The sequence below is a fragment of the Colius striatus genome, chromosome 4 (genome assembly GCF_028858725.1).
Source record: "Colius striatus isolate bColStr4 chromosome 4, bColStr4.1.hap1, whole genome shotgun sequence".
Lineage (NCBI taxonomy): Eukaryota > Metazoa > Chordata > Aves > Coliiformes > Coliidae > Colius > Colius striatus.
In genome coordinates this window covers 48,598,430-48,614,255 of record NC_084762.1, presented here as the reverse complement: position 1 = coordinate 48,614,255, position 15,826 = coordinate 48,598,430, and the positions used below count along the sequence as shown (strand labels likewise).

General features: G+C 39.1%; 1 protein-coding gene across 1 annotated transcript in view; it reads right to left on the bottom strand.

The window, feature by feature from the left end:
- LAMA3 (laminin subunit alpha 3) overlaps positions 1-15,826 on the bottom strand; it is a 117,150-nt gene that overhangs the window by 14,368 nt on the left and 86,956 nt on the right. Inside the window, exons 43-60 of the mRNA XM_061995211.1 lie at positions 15,119-15,169; positions 14,580-14,731; positions 13,955-14,065; positions 13,744-13,855; positions 13,021-13,188; positions 11,707-11,903; positions 10,193-10,309; positions 9,508-9,662; positions 8,033-8,174; positions 7,337-7,436; positions 6,838-6,954; positions 6,579-6,758; positions 4,618-4,760; positions 3,459-3,635; positions 2,199-2,350; positions 1,938-2,100; positions 1,321-1,454; positions 683-833 (exon numbers count right to left, since the gene is read on the bottom strand). Of these exons, the coding sequence (XP_061851195.1) occupies positions 683-833; positions 1,321-1,454; positions 1,938-2,100; positions 2,199-2,350; positions 3,459-3,635; positions 4,618-4,760; positions 6,579-6,758; positions 6,838-6,954; positions 7,337-7,436; positions 8,033-8,174; positions 9,508-9,662; positions 10,193-10,309; positions 11,707-11,903; positions 13,021-13,188; positions 13,744-13,855; positions 13,955-14,065; positions 14,580-14,731; positions 15,119-15,169 (2,522 nt within the window). The remainder of the gene's footprint in view (positions 1-682; positions 834-1,320; positions 1,455-1,937; positions 2,101-2,198; positions 2,351-3,458; positions 3,636-4,617; positions 4,761-6,578; positions 6,759-6,837; positions 6,955-7,336; positions 7,437-8,032; positions 8,175-9,507; positions 9,663-10,192; positions 10,310-11,706; positions 11,904-13,020; positions 13,189-13,743; positions 13,856-13,954; positions 14,066-14,579; positions 14,732-15,118; positions 15,170-15,826) is intronic.

The window sequence follows — 15,826 nt, the reverse complement described above, 5'->3', positions numbered from 1 at the left end:
AAGTTTTACATTAAACTGTTATAAACAGATCTGGTATCACTTCTAGTTGTATTTTCCAAACCTCCTGAGAACTTTTGGCCATTTCAAGATGTCTACTGAGCTTTCTTCCAGCATTAAGAAATTATCTGGAACATGTCACATTGCTCACACACAAGACTACAATGTTAAGTATCATCACTGCTCCTTTGAGCACCTTTACAGCTCTAAGTCACCACATCATTTTGTCAATTTTTCCTCATTCTGTTACCACCCATATCTGGATCTGGGAGAGTGCACTTCCACTTCTGGTGGATTTCAGAGCTTTGAAAGTGGTTTGATCCTCCCTGCCCACCCCCCGTTCTGAATTCTCTGCTCAGCCTAATGGGGAAGATACTTGGATTTCTTTTTTTATCAGCCTTGACAAAGTGAGTATTGAGCAGCCATTTCAGAATCACAGAATATCTCAAGTTGGGAGGGACCCATAAGGATCATCGAGTCCAACTCCTTGCTCCTTACAGGACCACCTAAAACTAAGCCATATGACTTTAAACATACAGCAGAATCTAATCTGCCACATGGACAAAAATAATACTTTTAAGAAGTTTCCTTACAGTTTTTACTAAATCTAGCATGTTCTTGAGTAAGCAAAGTCATAAAGAACATTCTCAGACCATGAAACCAACAGAAGCATTCAACAAATTACCCCATTTGCTGCAAAAAACACGATGCCTTCATCTGCAGTAGTCTCAATTGTCTGCTCATACCGTACTGGGCTGTGCGTATTTGATTCTTTCAATGTGACACTGGCATAACCAGTGCCTTCAAAATAGCTTTGGTCAGTCTCTTCTTTATACCTGTAATAATTTAGTGTCACAATGTGAATATATGACAGCAAAAACTATTACCACTTGGACTTACTGTTATAATTTTTAAAAAGCTGAAGTTAAAGCATTTGGTACAGGGTCACTAATAGGGCCAAATGATGATCTAACCCAAGTAAAGAGAAAACCTTCCACTGGTTTCTACTGGATTTGTATATGGTCTTTAGAGAGGAAATCATTAGTGACTGACTTTTTTGCAATTAATGTAATATTTACTTTATAAAGGAACTGAATACAATAAACCATGAATTGTGTCTGGGTATTATAACATTTAAATTGTTGTCCAGTGGGCTGAGATTGCCACCGATGTGAATCATGACAACACTGACGATATTCTCTAAGAAATGTGGTAATGACCAAGACTTAGAACCACAGTGGTTATTCTTCTGGATGTGTAATGATAAGAATTTGTAATGATAAAATCACAGAACTATGAAACACTTCTGTGTTTATATCGTACCTTCTGCAGGGTTGCACTTCAGTGGTATTCAGATTAAATGTCCTCTTGAAGTTGTAAAGGCTGATAACATGCTCGTTTAGGTTGTCTAGTTCAATGCAGCCTTCATAATGAGGATAGTCTAGATTAGGTGGAGGCTACAAAATAGTACCATCAAAAACATTCTGTCAATATCAGCTGATGAAATTTGACATTGACATGCAACTGCTAAGACTTACTGCAAATGTTAATAAAACACAAAATGTTACACTCTAAATAAAATCCAATCATTATATAATTGTAGATAATATCCAACTCTTCCGACAGCACTCCAGGAGTACTGCAGCACAGTTTAAAATTCAGTCATTTGGATGGATTGGGAATGGCACTTAGTAGGGCTGGAGAGCTTTACGCTGTCCTTTGCAGATCAGACACCATCATGCTCCCTTCTTTTGAGTTCTAGCATACTATAAGCCAGCCAGTTTCTGCAGGAAGTAGCATGTCCTTGCACCTCATCTATTCCTACTGACATGGATTAAATTCTACACGGCTTTTTGGCTGCTAGTTCCCATCTTTACTTGTAAGAACAACAGAATCATTAATATGGAAATCTCTTAAAAAGACTAAGTAACTCTTTGTACCCTGAAATCTGCTGGATATCCTCCAACATAAAAGACCACAGTGCTGGGATCAAGATTTAGGAGAGTGTAATCGCCTCCACCACTTGCAGTCAAAGGGCTTTCATACTCTGGAGAAGATGATGTTGCTGCTTTGATGTAATTCAGCTTTACATACTGATAAATCCTAAAATCAAAACAGACAGGCAAAATATCACATCACACTAATAAAAGACGTTCTTAGTCAGTTTTGGAAAAGACATCTGTGCAATGTGGATGTTTTACCTTTCAAACTTAACTTGATCCATAACGGCCTCCTCAGTGTTGCTTTGAGTCACAAGTGGCCCCATATCTATTTCTATATCACCGTCACCCAGGTTACAGACACAAGTGAGACGACCACCCTTCACAGCCATACCAATATAGTTCTTAGAAGCCTAAGAAGAGAAAAGTAAATATCATTAGCAAACAATTAATGATAATCAAAGTAAAATACAGCAACAATTCCCCAGAGACATCATCATCATACTGTGCATGACTCATAAGTAATCCACCCACCTAATGAGAAGAACTCCTATTAAAAAATCATGATCTTATATGTTGCACTGATTCAATGAATAATGTGTTGCACTGATTCAGAGAATATAGTTGTAAATCAATTGGAGTCACGTGTGGCTGTTTATTTTTATAACAATAGTAGCTAAAATAATTTTTCTCACTTGTAACATCTCCCAGCTAAAGCCATGAAAACATGACACCTTTACTACAAATCAAAATCAAAATCAGTGTCTATGAAATAGAGATGTTTGGAGTAACACTCAGTCAAGGACAATGGCTCCTACTGACATCACTGGGAGCAGTCATTTTCCCGAATGATTCACATTTTATTTATCCAACATACCATATTTCACAAGCAACAATTAAAAAGCTGTCAACAGATATCCTGGCCAGATATTCAAGGGATAAAAACGTGAAATCCAGTGTAGAAGAGCTACCTTTAAACAGCTTTCTTTTTATGCTCAAAACTCACTACTCATATTGATGCTGCCAGATAATGAGACTTAAACATAGTTAGGAACCACATGAAGGAAAATTTTAAGATGTTTGCTGGTGCCTGAATGCACAAGCAGGCTTGTATTATTCTGCATATTCAGCAGAGAAGGAAATTATAAAATGATTACTATTTTTTTAACTGAGAAACTTGCAGTGGCTTCTATTGTGAAAAGAATCACAGGAGTCAGGCTGAGTTTGTGCTGACTCCTGCAGAACCTGACACTTATGATGGTGTCCATGGCTGAAAAATAACTTCAAAAGGAGCAAAACAGAAAAGTGTGAAAGGGCAAAGCAGTCAGTCACCCAACAAAATTACATTGTTGATAGATGAATGAAATAATCCTTACAAAACACTTCTGTCACCATGTAATGGCAACTATAAAGAAATGAGCCAGCAGTAGTTACCAACTTAAGTCAAAATAAATCTCCCACTCATTTCTCAAAGCATGTTGTCTGCTCTAAAAATCAGATTAAATATCAAAATATACCTACATCTTTATTACCCAGGTATAGTACAAACTTATTTGCTGCCCTCTGGGGGCTGTCTGATCTTCTCTGAGGTCTTTGCAGAAAGAAAGAAAGTGAAGTATAGCCTTTCAGATCTTCAAGGTTGCTTGGAGGTCGGACCTCTACACCAGAGCTGCCATTGAACCTCATAGGAATAGCAACCTGTTAAGACAAAAAAAAAGTATATTTATCTAGTGCTACTACTCCTACTTACTTCACTATCATGTTTAATTGCAAAGTAACCTATTACACATCCTAGTCATGTTACAGCTATCAATTACCACAGATTTGGACTCTAATTCTACCAAACAATATCACTAGGAAACAGACTGGGTAATACAGTATTCTGTTACTATCAATACTTCTCACTCATCGCAGAACTGGTTAACTCCAAATATCAATTAATCTGCCCTTACCATGCCTCGGTCAAGTTATTGTTATCTTCAATACACGGACAGGGAAGGATGTGCCCTGCAGCTCTAAAAAGCAAGCCTGTGAATTATTTAGATGCCTACATACACATCCATTTCTGTTGGAAATTATGATGTGCCTCTGATATTAATAAAGACACGTCCTATTACACTATTTACACTATGGTCACAGAATCCTCTTATTCATTTTAACTGTGGGTTATTTGTGATGACCTCAGGGATGCTCCTCAAGGACCTGAGACCATGTTATCCCTTCAGAAACTACAACAGTTGCTTAAATGGAGAAAGGGCAGTCTAATACAAGTTGTGAGTAGTTGACTCCTAACGTGCTGGGGCACATGGCTACACAATTTTTTCAGCAGTAACAGCCTCTAAGCTCCAAAGCCAATTACCCCTGCTGCCGAAGCCACCACAATGTACCTTGGAAGGAAAAGAGGCTATTGTACTAAAAAGTATTGCAGAGATGCCCTAGGAAAAAATCCCTATGGGAGGAGGATGAAGCAGGATACTACTGCATCCACTCATTTTCAAGTAGAAATTACTATGCTTCCCATCATCACAGTTACTTTTAAGTGCTAGGTGGTTCTGTTGAATTAAATTGATATCTAGTCTTTCACACATATTTTAACAAAATGTTTTAGAAAGAGAAACAGAAGTAATGCTGTGTGTCCAAACCACTGAGGTCAAGCATGATTGCAATGTTCAGGACAGACCTTATTTGCAGCATCTCTTGCCTGCTGAATCAGCTCTCGGATGCGATTTAAGTTCTCAGAGATGTTGCTTATTGGCATCAGCTGTTGGTTGATACTCTCTATCTTGCTGAACAGATCTGGAAGTTTGTTTGTCAGCTTTTGTACTGCAATGAAAGAAAAAAAGATCATTGATAGAAAGTAGGAGGGAAACAGATGCAAAAACATGACATCACTACACAAGTCTCAGGAAAGCACTGAGCAGGGTGATGACAGAACTGTTTTCATTAATCCTACAATATTACAAAGCCCCGACCAAAACCAGCAGTTTATACAGAGAATACTGTACTTCTGGAATTTGTAACCAAAAATATTTGTGGGAGCAGACAGAATCAGCACCTCCAAAAAGATTTTTGGTAAGTTGAAGTCTGGAATAAACTATTAAATAGAACAGACAGGGATGTGCTCTGCTCTCTCAAATTATTGTCCAGTGACTGCGGGTGCTAGGGGAGGGGGAAGATAATGGACAGCAGACAGGTCAGGCTGATGTGCATTCCCTGAGTAGCATCTCCCACTGTCACTGTTGAAGAGTGAACACCAGGGTAGGCACACTGCTGGCCTGATCAAGTAAGGCAGGTCTAATTTTTGTGTCGGGGCTGCTAGTGATCACAATTCAGTAGTGATCCTTAAAGTACCTGGTCAGCTTTACTTCAGGAGAAAAGGTGATACTGTCAGAATTTAAATTTTCATTAAAACAGGAAACATTTTTTCACCTCCTGTGACTAAAAAAAAAATCCCAAACCAGCCTGAAAGTATTAGCAGACTGCAACCCTATGATGCAGAAGGCAAATAAAGAAGAAATTCAGACCTATTAGTTTTCTAAATATGATTTCTAAACTTGTCTGGTCTTGTAACTGCAGGGATGACTTACGACTTTACAATAACTAACATGCAGGGCTAGCTCTTTTATTTACCTTACATAAAACATTTTTTTTCATTTGACTTTGTAAGACAAAGTTGCTGAAAAGATGAAACAAGTCACTGTTTGCCGTTGTGATTTTCCCTTATTTTGTACTCAATGTAGCCACTATGCAATCCATTTCACTTAATTTCAGCTAGCAGACATCTAGATTAAGCTAACTGTTGAGGTCCCTTCTCTAGTTACAGAAAACCACAGAATTAGAGAGTGGCTGGAGATCATCTTGTCCAACTCTTGTGCTCAAGCAGGGCCACCTAGATCCAGTTGTCCAGAATCATCTCCAGATGGCTTTTGAATATCTCAACGGATGACAACTTCACAGCTTTCCTGGGCAACCCGTGATCGTGCTTAGTCACCCTCACAGTATAAAAGTACTTTCTTATGTTCAGAAGGAACCTCCTGCATTTCAGCCTTTGCCAAAAGGGCATGCTGCTGGCTCATGCTCAACTTGCTGCCCATCAGGACCTCTGCATCTTTTCTGCAAAGCTGTTTTCCAGTTGGGTGGCACTCAGCATTTACGAGTGCACGGCTTTGTTTCTCCTCAGGTGCAAGACTTCTCCTTGCCGAACATCATGAGGTTCCTGTAAGCCGATTCTGCAGCCTGTTGAGGTCACTCTGGATGGCCACACGGCCCTCTAGTGCATCAGTCACTCCTCCCAGTTCTGTGCCATCAGCAAACTTGCTGAGATTGCACTCTGCCCCATCATACAGATCATGAATGAAAACATTAAACAGGATCAGACCCAATACTGAACCCTGGGGTACCCTGCTGGTCACAGGCTTCCAAGTCTTTCGAGATCAGTCATAGCATCAGCTTTTAACATATGTCATAGGATGGCCCGAGTCACCTTCTGCAGCACCGGGCCCTTTCCACTGGCAATAAAGGAGGTTCAGAACACCAGCTTAGGCTAGGTGCCTAACCTTTGGATGACTAAAGTTTCTGCTGCAAAACTAACTGGGTTTACCTAACAGTGACTTAATAGGTCTCAGATAGCACCTGGAATACCTGAATTGTTTGCCTCCATCAATGCTTTACTGAAGCCAGCACTCTCTGTGCTTCCATAGGTACTCTTCATTTTTTCTACATCTGCTTGAATAGGGAGCAGTTCATCCAATACATTAGTTGTGACATCCTTGGCACTTTTTACCATGTCCTTTGCACTGGTGATGATGGTGTCGATGTCACCTGAAACACACACAAACATATATGCAGACTCTTATAGTAACAGATGAAAGAGGTAAAGCAGGAGTGATCAGTAACTGACCTCTGTCTATCCCATTGAGATTATTCTGAAGAGTAACAAGGTCAGTTTGTAATGTATTCTTCTTTCCATCAGCCACACCAAGTCTTTGCTTTATGTCTCCAAGGGCTGGACCAATAGCTGCAAAACAGTGAATATCCTGTATGAACTTTAAACAGAAATGTGACCTCTCAGGACAGGTGGTATGGCAACATCAGTTTGCATTCTTAGCTCCTGTGGCCACTGAGCACCAAATGACCATTTGCACTGCAAAACAAGTCCAAAGCTACGGATTTGCTGGACAGCAGTACTGCAAAGGTGTATAGCATAGCAGAGGTATGAAATCCACTTTCTCTCCTTTTTGGCATTTGAAATAACCACGACAAGATGTCCCATCATAATGGAACTAGCCTCCTCTGGTTAAGTACGTGCTGCAGAACTTTGCTCAACTGTGAAAATGCGTGGTTCCATGAAAGCTTGTCATGCCATGCCAACATTTCCAATATCACTTTCTTCTAGGTACCTTGCACTTTCCTTTCTGTCTCCTGTGCTTGATTCAAGAGTGCAGTGCTCTCAGATTTTAGCTGCGTGGCTTTTCCTGATAGGTCTTCTCTCTTCACAGTCTAGTAATAGAAGCAGAGTATTGTAAGACTGCTTTAATTAATTCTACTAAAATTTTAAGAGTAAAAGAGATAGCCCAATCTAGATTAAAAAAATAAACTATACAAGAGCAGAGATTTCATATGAAGAACATCATGTTAAATAACAATCATCAAGATGAATTTAAGCATAATATAACCTTAGTCTTTATCAAATTTCTGGTATATTTTAGGGCATTCAGAAGAAATCACTAGCACACAGCTGTCAGATACTACTTTGCCTCTGAAAAGCTTGTAGGTATTACTAGTGCAAAGTAAGAGAGAATACCTGGAATCACCTTCAGTAACTACTGGGCTTACCTTATGCAGGTGTCTTTATTTTGCACTGAAAAGAACAGTTAGCATTTACACAGACAGCCTCATTAGAAAGGCAGTAATGAGGCTGTTTAGTGCTGAAGGCTAGTTCATGAACCTCCAGAACAGCAGCTCATATAATGGCCACTGACAAATAGTGCATGCCAAGACACAGGAGTCTTCTTTTGATGCCTCTCTGATGCCTTAAAAAAAGGTAATCCAGTTGTAACAAGTTTACCATCATTTGGCCACTTATGGGTACCTACCAATAGAGCTGAGTCAGCTGCACTCCCAGCTTTGTTGGCTGCTTCCTCTGCTGCTTTGATGGCATTAATAATATTGTCATAGGCAGTAGAAGCTTCCACAGCACAGCTTACCAACTCGTCTGTACTGACACTGTTCTTTATTCTGTGGGAAAAGGGTGAAAAATGCAGCCTTCTGCAAAGACCGTGGGCTTTGAGAAGTGTTCTGAATCCACCTGAACTCACCAATGTGCTAATTAATACCAATACAGAAAATCTTTTTCAGTTAGATCTGTCATTTAATTCTGCAATAAGATCAAACTTAGAGATGAACCAACACGGAGAGATTCTTCAGAAGATGGGATAAGTTCAGGTACTTGGAAACCGTAGGCCTCCAAAGCAGTCTTTAAACAAATAAGATGGTAAGAATATACCAAGGCAGAAGTTCAATGAGTCACTTTCATCACAGCCCCCCAAGCACACTTCAGTTCAGAAAACCTCAGCTTCCAGATCATCTCTGGCTGCTCTAGCATCCTACAGGAGTGGCGATGGAGCACAAGAGGGAGTAACTACAAGGCCTCTTGTGTTTTCCCCAACAACTGGCACAGCAGCTCTGGAATAACCTCTTCTAACCCACACCTCATGACCTATACATTGCACAGTATTAGTTGCCTTGTCTTTGAGTGAACAGTGTCTTCTTAACTGGAAAAAAAAAAATCACACTGGAAATTAACTTTAAAAATCAATGAAAATTAATTTTTTTATAAAAAAAATTTCCATCTGAGTTAGGTATTTTGGAATTTAACTTTTCTGAGAGTTCCTAGTTGGTGCAATGCCAAGCTGCAAACAATTTGCACAGGAAAAACCAATAACCAGGGTTTCACTTTTTTTCATTTTGTTCTGATGTCCACAGAAGATGTCCAAAACCCCACTCATAATTCCAAGGAAAGGTACACGTAATGGAGAGTGTAACACTTGATTCATATCACATTTATCATATTTTTTACTGTCTTAGAAAATTCCTTGAAGGATGAGATAACTGTAGAAGATCTTTTCCTCACTAATGCCAAATAAATTTGTCTAAAGATTGCCAAGTTACTATGTCTTCCAAATATTTCCCCAATTCCTTGACATCATAAAAGTATCCTTGGGTATGAGTACAGGAAATAACACTACAAAGAAGATATTCTAAACATCTTCCCACTCTGTACAGGAAGATTTTCTCAAGAGAGTAAATGAAGTGTTAGTGTAGGACCATAAAACTGTATTATGAGAACCTTCACTTCTAAGGGAAAAGAAAAAAAAATATCAAGAAAAATACAGGAAACCTGTTTTGAGGTGAAAAAAGAAAACATTTGTACAGAAGAAGCAGAAGAAGACACACCAAATTTCTTTCTAACTCTGCAAACTGTCACTAAAGTAAGTGCAGTTACAGACAGAGCATTGTAACCATGGATGTTATGTACAAACATTACTCATTTACAGGAATGGTAACTTACTCTTCCAGTTGTTTTGCCAGGTCTTGCAAAGATTTGGCATATTCCTCAGCCCTCACCACTAGTGGTTCTTTGCTTGCTGATAAGGAGTGATTTGTCAGCTTTTCATTCATATCCTTCCTTGCTCCATCCAGCTGAGCAGCCAGGCTTTCATACTCCTATGGATTTATAAATATAAAGTTTTATTTGCATTTGTATCTGTTTGACTTTGTCTCCTTCAGTGTTACATACACCTCAGGAGACCAAGGGGAGAAGATTCCCTTCCAACTTACTCTGCAGGTTACTGGAAACAACTGCTAGTCATTACATTATGCCTCTACATCCGTTACATAAATACTGAGCCAGACCCTTCTAGCCCAGTATCCTGTCTCTGACAGTGGCTAAAAGCAATCGTCTACAACTAAATACAAGAACAACACAATCACTTACAATATTTCTCACAGATATTCTCTAAAATTCATATATCTGCAACTCACTGTCTCCTCAGACACATCACAACCCTCAACAAGATTCTCTTACAGAAGCCTGTGCGGAGAGGCTCCTCTTGCACCCAGGATGAGCTGTGAGATCCTTTCCATTTTGCAAGGCTCCGATAAACCTCGTGTCCTAGCCACTGAGCTATGCTACCCATTACAGTCACAGCAAGATTTTGAAGTTTTTAACCTTAACTTTAAAAGATTAACTATACCTCTTTACTCTTTTGAAATAATCCAAGCACACTGTTAGCTTGTGTCAGAGAAGATCGGGCAGAGATCAGAATATCCAGGATACCATTCTGTTGTATACTTGTCTCCTCAATCCGTTTCTGAGGAAAAATGAAAGGTTTGATAACATGTGATTGGGTTAAAAATGAGAGGCAGAAAAAGCCATACCTACCTAATCTAACTTGCAGTAGGATTTAGCACAGGTACTATCACTGTGTTAATCAGATGCCTATACCGTTTACAGGACTAATACTATCCCTACTGATCAGAAGAGTGAGAAAACTCAGGAGTCTGCAGTACTATCGCATACAGCTGGGCAGCAGGTTACAGTAGCTCAGTTATTAGCAGTCAAAGTAGTATGGCTTAGCTGAGATAACTGTCAGGACACATCATCTAACTGTCCAATCTCTCAAACCTGAAACCTTTAAAAACACCTCACTGGTGATTACCCTGATCTTTTTTGTTCTCTCCAAGACAGAAATATGATTACACCATCCCTTCATCTGGGATCCTACCAGAAGGTGGGGGTGAAACCTCCCCACCTTGTCCCCTTGAAAGCTCTGAGAGGAATGAAGCTCTTTGGCCTAGAGCAGTCCTATGACAATCCACAGCGTAGCTCTAGGGTAATGGTACACCACAAACACAGCCAGCCAAAGAGGTGCTGTAGGTGAAGATGCATTAGTTCTCTTCAGTTGGGTTTCTATCACTGTAACACATCAAATCTCTCTCTCTACCAGAGAAGTGGATCCTGAGATTTATGACTTGTATAGATGCATCCATCTTTTTAACATAACTGTGCGTACCTATGGCATAAATATTGTACAGTTGCTTATGCAGAGAAAGGTACAATTAAACACTGAAAAAGACAGTTGAATGTAGAAATTAATTTATTCAAGCAGTGTGAGAAAACTTGATGAAGATAAGTGTGCTAAAACAGAGATCACATCAGCAAAACCTCAATTAATTTAAAAGAATGGGTCTTGCAGCACACCTTTATTTCTTGTGCTATTTGACCAGCAGTGTTCAGGAATGACAGCTGTTTACTGTTGCCTTTCTAATGAGACCGCAGAAGCAGGTGAATACTGATCCCAAATAATTTAACAGTACTGCACACATTATTGTTTCCATCTTTCACAGCTGTTAAAGCCAAATACTTGAAGGAACCTACTATGAAAAGCACATAAGCATCAGGGATTTTATCTCAAATAGAAAGCAAAAAGGCTAATGGCAGATGAAGAGCAGGGCTAGGCAGAGACTCTCCTTCCCTGCTCTCATCAGAGTTATGTCTCAGGTCACACTGTCTTGGGTCACATAAAGAGGCCACAAACAGGAGTAGAGTACATTTATATCTGTCCACACATACATCAAAGGATTGAAAAGGACCTGGGAGAAAGTCTAAATAATTAGTGCTATTCAGCTTTGCAAGGTCAAAAGCAGCAATTAAAAGCACTTCTTATCTCCTGAGGTTTAACTTCCTTCTCCCAAACCCCAACGTTACCTTAATATCTTCCAACAGAACGCCATTATCTCTGTTTAAGTTTTCAGCCTGCTTGATTTGACCTGTTGCCTCATTCAGAGCTCCACGAAGATCAGTGATTTTCGATTCATATTCATTCAGTGAATCCCTCACAATTTTAATAAGCTGATGATTTTCTTCGTGGTACTTTTGTAGTTCATTCTTAATACGTGCCAGTACTGCAGTATCAGAACCAGGAATGAAAGTTTTGTTCAGAGGAGAAATGAAACAGAACAAAATTCCTTCAAAAGGACTTGACATTTAGGATTAGAAAGCTGTTGTTATATGAAATACTGAGGGATCCTGTGCAGTGCTAATTTCAGTGTTACCATAGCAGAGCAGCATCTTACTGTATCAAATCTGCTCACAAGTTTGCAGCTGTAGACACGGATAAACATTTGTCTATTTCAAAATTAAGTAAGGTTGAGATGAAACTGCAAATACTTAACTGCTTTCTTTTTTTAATATGGAACACATTTTTATCATCAATTTCATCTACAATGTAGACATCTACATTTGCACTAGTCAAAGCTTCCTCTGTAATCAATGGTGACACACAGGCATATTTCATTGCAAAGAAGGCAGAAACATAAAAGTGGTCAAATGAATCACTGCCTAAAAAAGTGCCCATTTCACTGTCTACAGGATAGGATACAGAAGAGCTACTCAGCTCAGAGGTAGGTATCAAAGTCCAAAGTCAGGGGAAATTATTATCACTCATAAGGTTTTTCACATTTCTTGACTGCTTCTGGTTAGGAGATAAGCCTGTGATTTTGCTATTCTTGCTCTCTCTAATGGCTGGAATCAGGTTTCTCAATGTCCCAGACAAACACAGCAAGAGAAGATAAAAGGAAGTACAACTAGTGCAACTAGAAGTTCTGAACTTCCATGTCCTTGCATGGCCCTTGGACTACTCTCAACAGTTTCTTAAAATCTGTTAAATTACATGTGTAATTCCTCTAAAATAGCTGCATGTGTACACATCATAATGTACAGAAGTGCTGCATAAGTATGTTATGATTGACTACATCTTTACGTTACTGAAATTCATATAGTTATTAAAGGAGAATCTACTGGGTTTCTGACCCAGCTCAACTGAGTTTCTTCTATAACAAACTAAAATCGTCTTTAAATCCGTTCCATAACTACCACTTTCCTGTTGTCTAATGACCACTACAGATCCCAGGGTTGCACTGCAAAATGCCTCTTCCTGCACTCCATCCCAACCAATGAATAATGCTTCAGCTTAAGATTGATCTTTAGAGACAGGAAGGAGCTGAGGGAACAAGCCCTTACGTAGCTGAGCTGCTGTTCGCTCTCTCTCTGCCTGTACTTGGAGTTGGCCAAAGTTGCGGTTTCGCATCTCTGCCATCATTCGTTGAGCTTCAGCCAGTTCCTTGGCAGCATCTCCCAAGGGCAAGTTGTTACCTTCTGCATTTGTATCAGCTATTTGTTTCATGAGCACTGAAAAAGAGTATTGTCAAAGTAAAAGAGAAGATGGTCTTAAGCCTACAGAGAAGACACAAATCATACGGCCAATCATCTTTTCTGAAAAAGATACCTATTCCTGAATTCCTTAACAAAGCAGATCCATTTTGCATTAATTGTTACACAACCAGAGCTAGTAAGATGGCATCAGGCTTGAAATTTGTCTCAAGTGACCACGTTCACAGCAATAATTTTAAGCTTCTAACTTAAAAAGCCTATGATAGCAACCCAGGCTAAACTCAGATTAGTCAATTTCTTACTCTAAACACCCCTGTGGTAAGGCTTCTCTGTCTGTATTCACTACGTAAGGAAGGTAGGCTCCTAACCTATCTATCATTATATAGATATATATATAAAAATGTAAAAAATATATAATAGATTTCTAATAGGAAAAGTGAATTCCACAGCTATGTCTAAATTCTGATTTATGAAGTTGTTTTCTAAGAAAACCTTACACCTTAGAATATTGTAAATACAATGAAAAGATTCCATAAAATAAAAATGTGTTGTTGAATTAGAAACTATTTTTACCTTGTATATTGTTGACAACTATTTGTATTCGTGAAACCAAATCCTTTCCTTTCTGATGAGTTTGTCCAAAACTATTAAATAACATTTCAGCTGCTTTGTAATTCGTTTCAGCCTAGCATGGGAAAAAACTGGTCACATTAAAAATATCTGGGTACACCATGTTAATTTGTAGTCAAGAAATATGTATTTTTAAATTGATTTGGTAAGTCACCTTTTCCAGGAGAGCATTTACATCATGATTTAGGTTAATGAATTCTTTCTCCAGCTCATCAACCTTTGAACCTCGATTATGAACAACAGAACGGTAATTGTTCAATGACACCTGAAAAAAAAGAAAGAAAGAAAAAAACTGAATATATCACCCATACCCTGGAAACAAAAAGCAAAAATTCACTGGGTTAGATCTTTACCCAAGATAAAGAAAAGCAGCAATAATGACTTGAAGGCAGATCAATTGCTTTTTTAAGTATAGCAACTGCTATTAAAACCAAAGAAATATTTTAACAGATGAATTTTGATATTGGCAACTAGAATGTTGGGTTTTTTTAATAATGTAGAGACATGAAATGCTGGCAAAAGACAGAGCTAAAGGGAAGCCTCAGAGATATAGCCTTCAAGGTGAACAGGCCTTGGAAAATGCAGAGATACTGATTCTTCTTTAGAGCATGACATGGAAACAACAGCTGACTTCTAATAGTTGAAGCTCAGTGCTGTCAGCATCTGATATTTGAAACCAAAAGCTGATACATGTCTCATTGCAAGCTGAAAAAAAGATGACACAGGTTTCTAGATATCCACTTCAGTTGAAATTCACTTTTCTGTTTATGTTTGCCTACCTTTAAGTCCTTGATGCGTGCTTCCAGGTGTCTCATCTGCTCCAGTGTGTGACTATTTGCATGGAAGTTTTGCAGCTGAGACTTAATTAGCTGAAGCTCATCACTTATTGTGCTCAAATCCTTCAGCAGTGTGATAACACAACTATCGCAAGCTGGAGGGAGCATGAGCAAAGGAAAACAAAACATGTTATTGATGACTGGTGCAGAGAACATTTCACAGAGTATACTAATAAATGAGATGCAACAGAAATAGTTTGATACTTGTCACTCAGTGCTGCCTGAAGAACAAAGGCAACAACCAAGCTCACAGTATTAAGGAGTGACCAAAACAGATGTAAGGAGAAGGCCCCATTTACAATTGCCTAGCTAACCAACTCTTTTAACATTTTTCCATGTGTTTGGTTGAATGTCTGCTTCTAAAACATTAACTACAGGACACCTCCAGTCTTTTTTAAACTCTGTCCCACTTAAATGAGTCATCAGTATGTATTTGAAGCCAGGAGAAGGCAACCTAAGTACTGTTCTATTTTGTTACTTACAGTCACAGTCTTCATTGGGATCCACATCTTTTGGTTCATTATTGAAACATTCTGAAATCACAAGATTGTCATTAGTAACCCAAGTTTTCTTATGGAACACTACTATTGCATGGTTGGCAGCCATGAAAATACAGTGTTGCTTTTTCCTAAATCCATACCCACTACGAACAAACTGAAATGCCCAGAAGGCTTGAGCACACCAAAACATTCAGCTCCCACTTCTGCTTTCCTGAGATCATTACCTTTTTCATCTCTCAAAGGAAACTGACTGTAACTCCCTCCTCAGTATAAGCTACTTGGGTAGCAGCAAGAGGCTCTCACATTGTGTGCTGAATGTATGGCTAGAATTTGCCTAGCATAACACTACTGGGATTGCAGTCAAGACTGCATTGTTAAAGCATTTTATCAAGGACATAGGTTCAAACCCCTTTATCTACTGTAGCATCCATGTTCAAACCACAGACTCTGATTGCTCAAAGGATGTCTTACCCATAAGGAATTGAGAAATGTTTATGGCCTCCCTTATACCTGCCATGGCTTGCAAGACTAAGGGATTAATCAAGCTTTAGAGAAATCGACAGCGCGTGCATGGAGGAGGCTCTATATGTAACCCAAGGCATGAAGTTTGGACCACAGACATAGGTGGTATAAACATTGCCTTCAGACTTTCCAACAAGCTCATACAACTGACTGCCTGCCAGGGTGCTG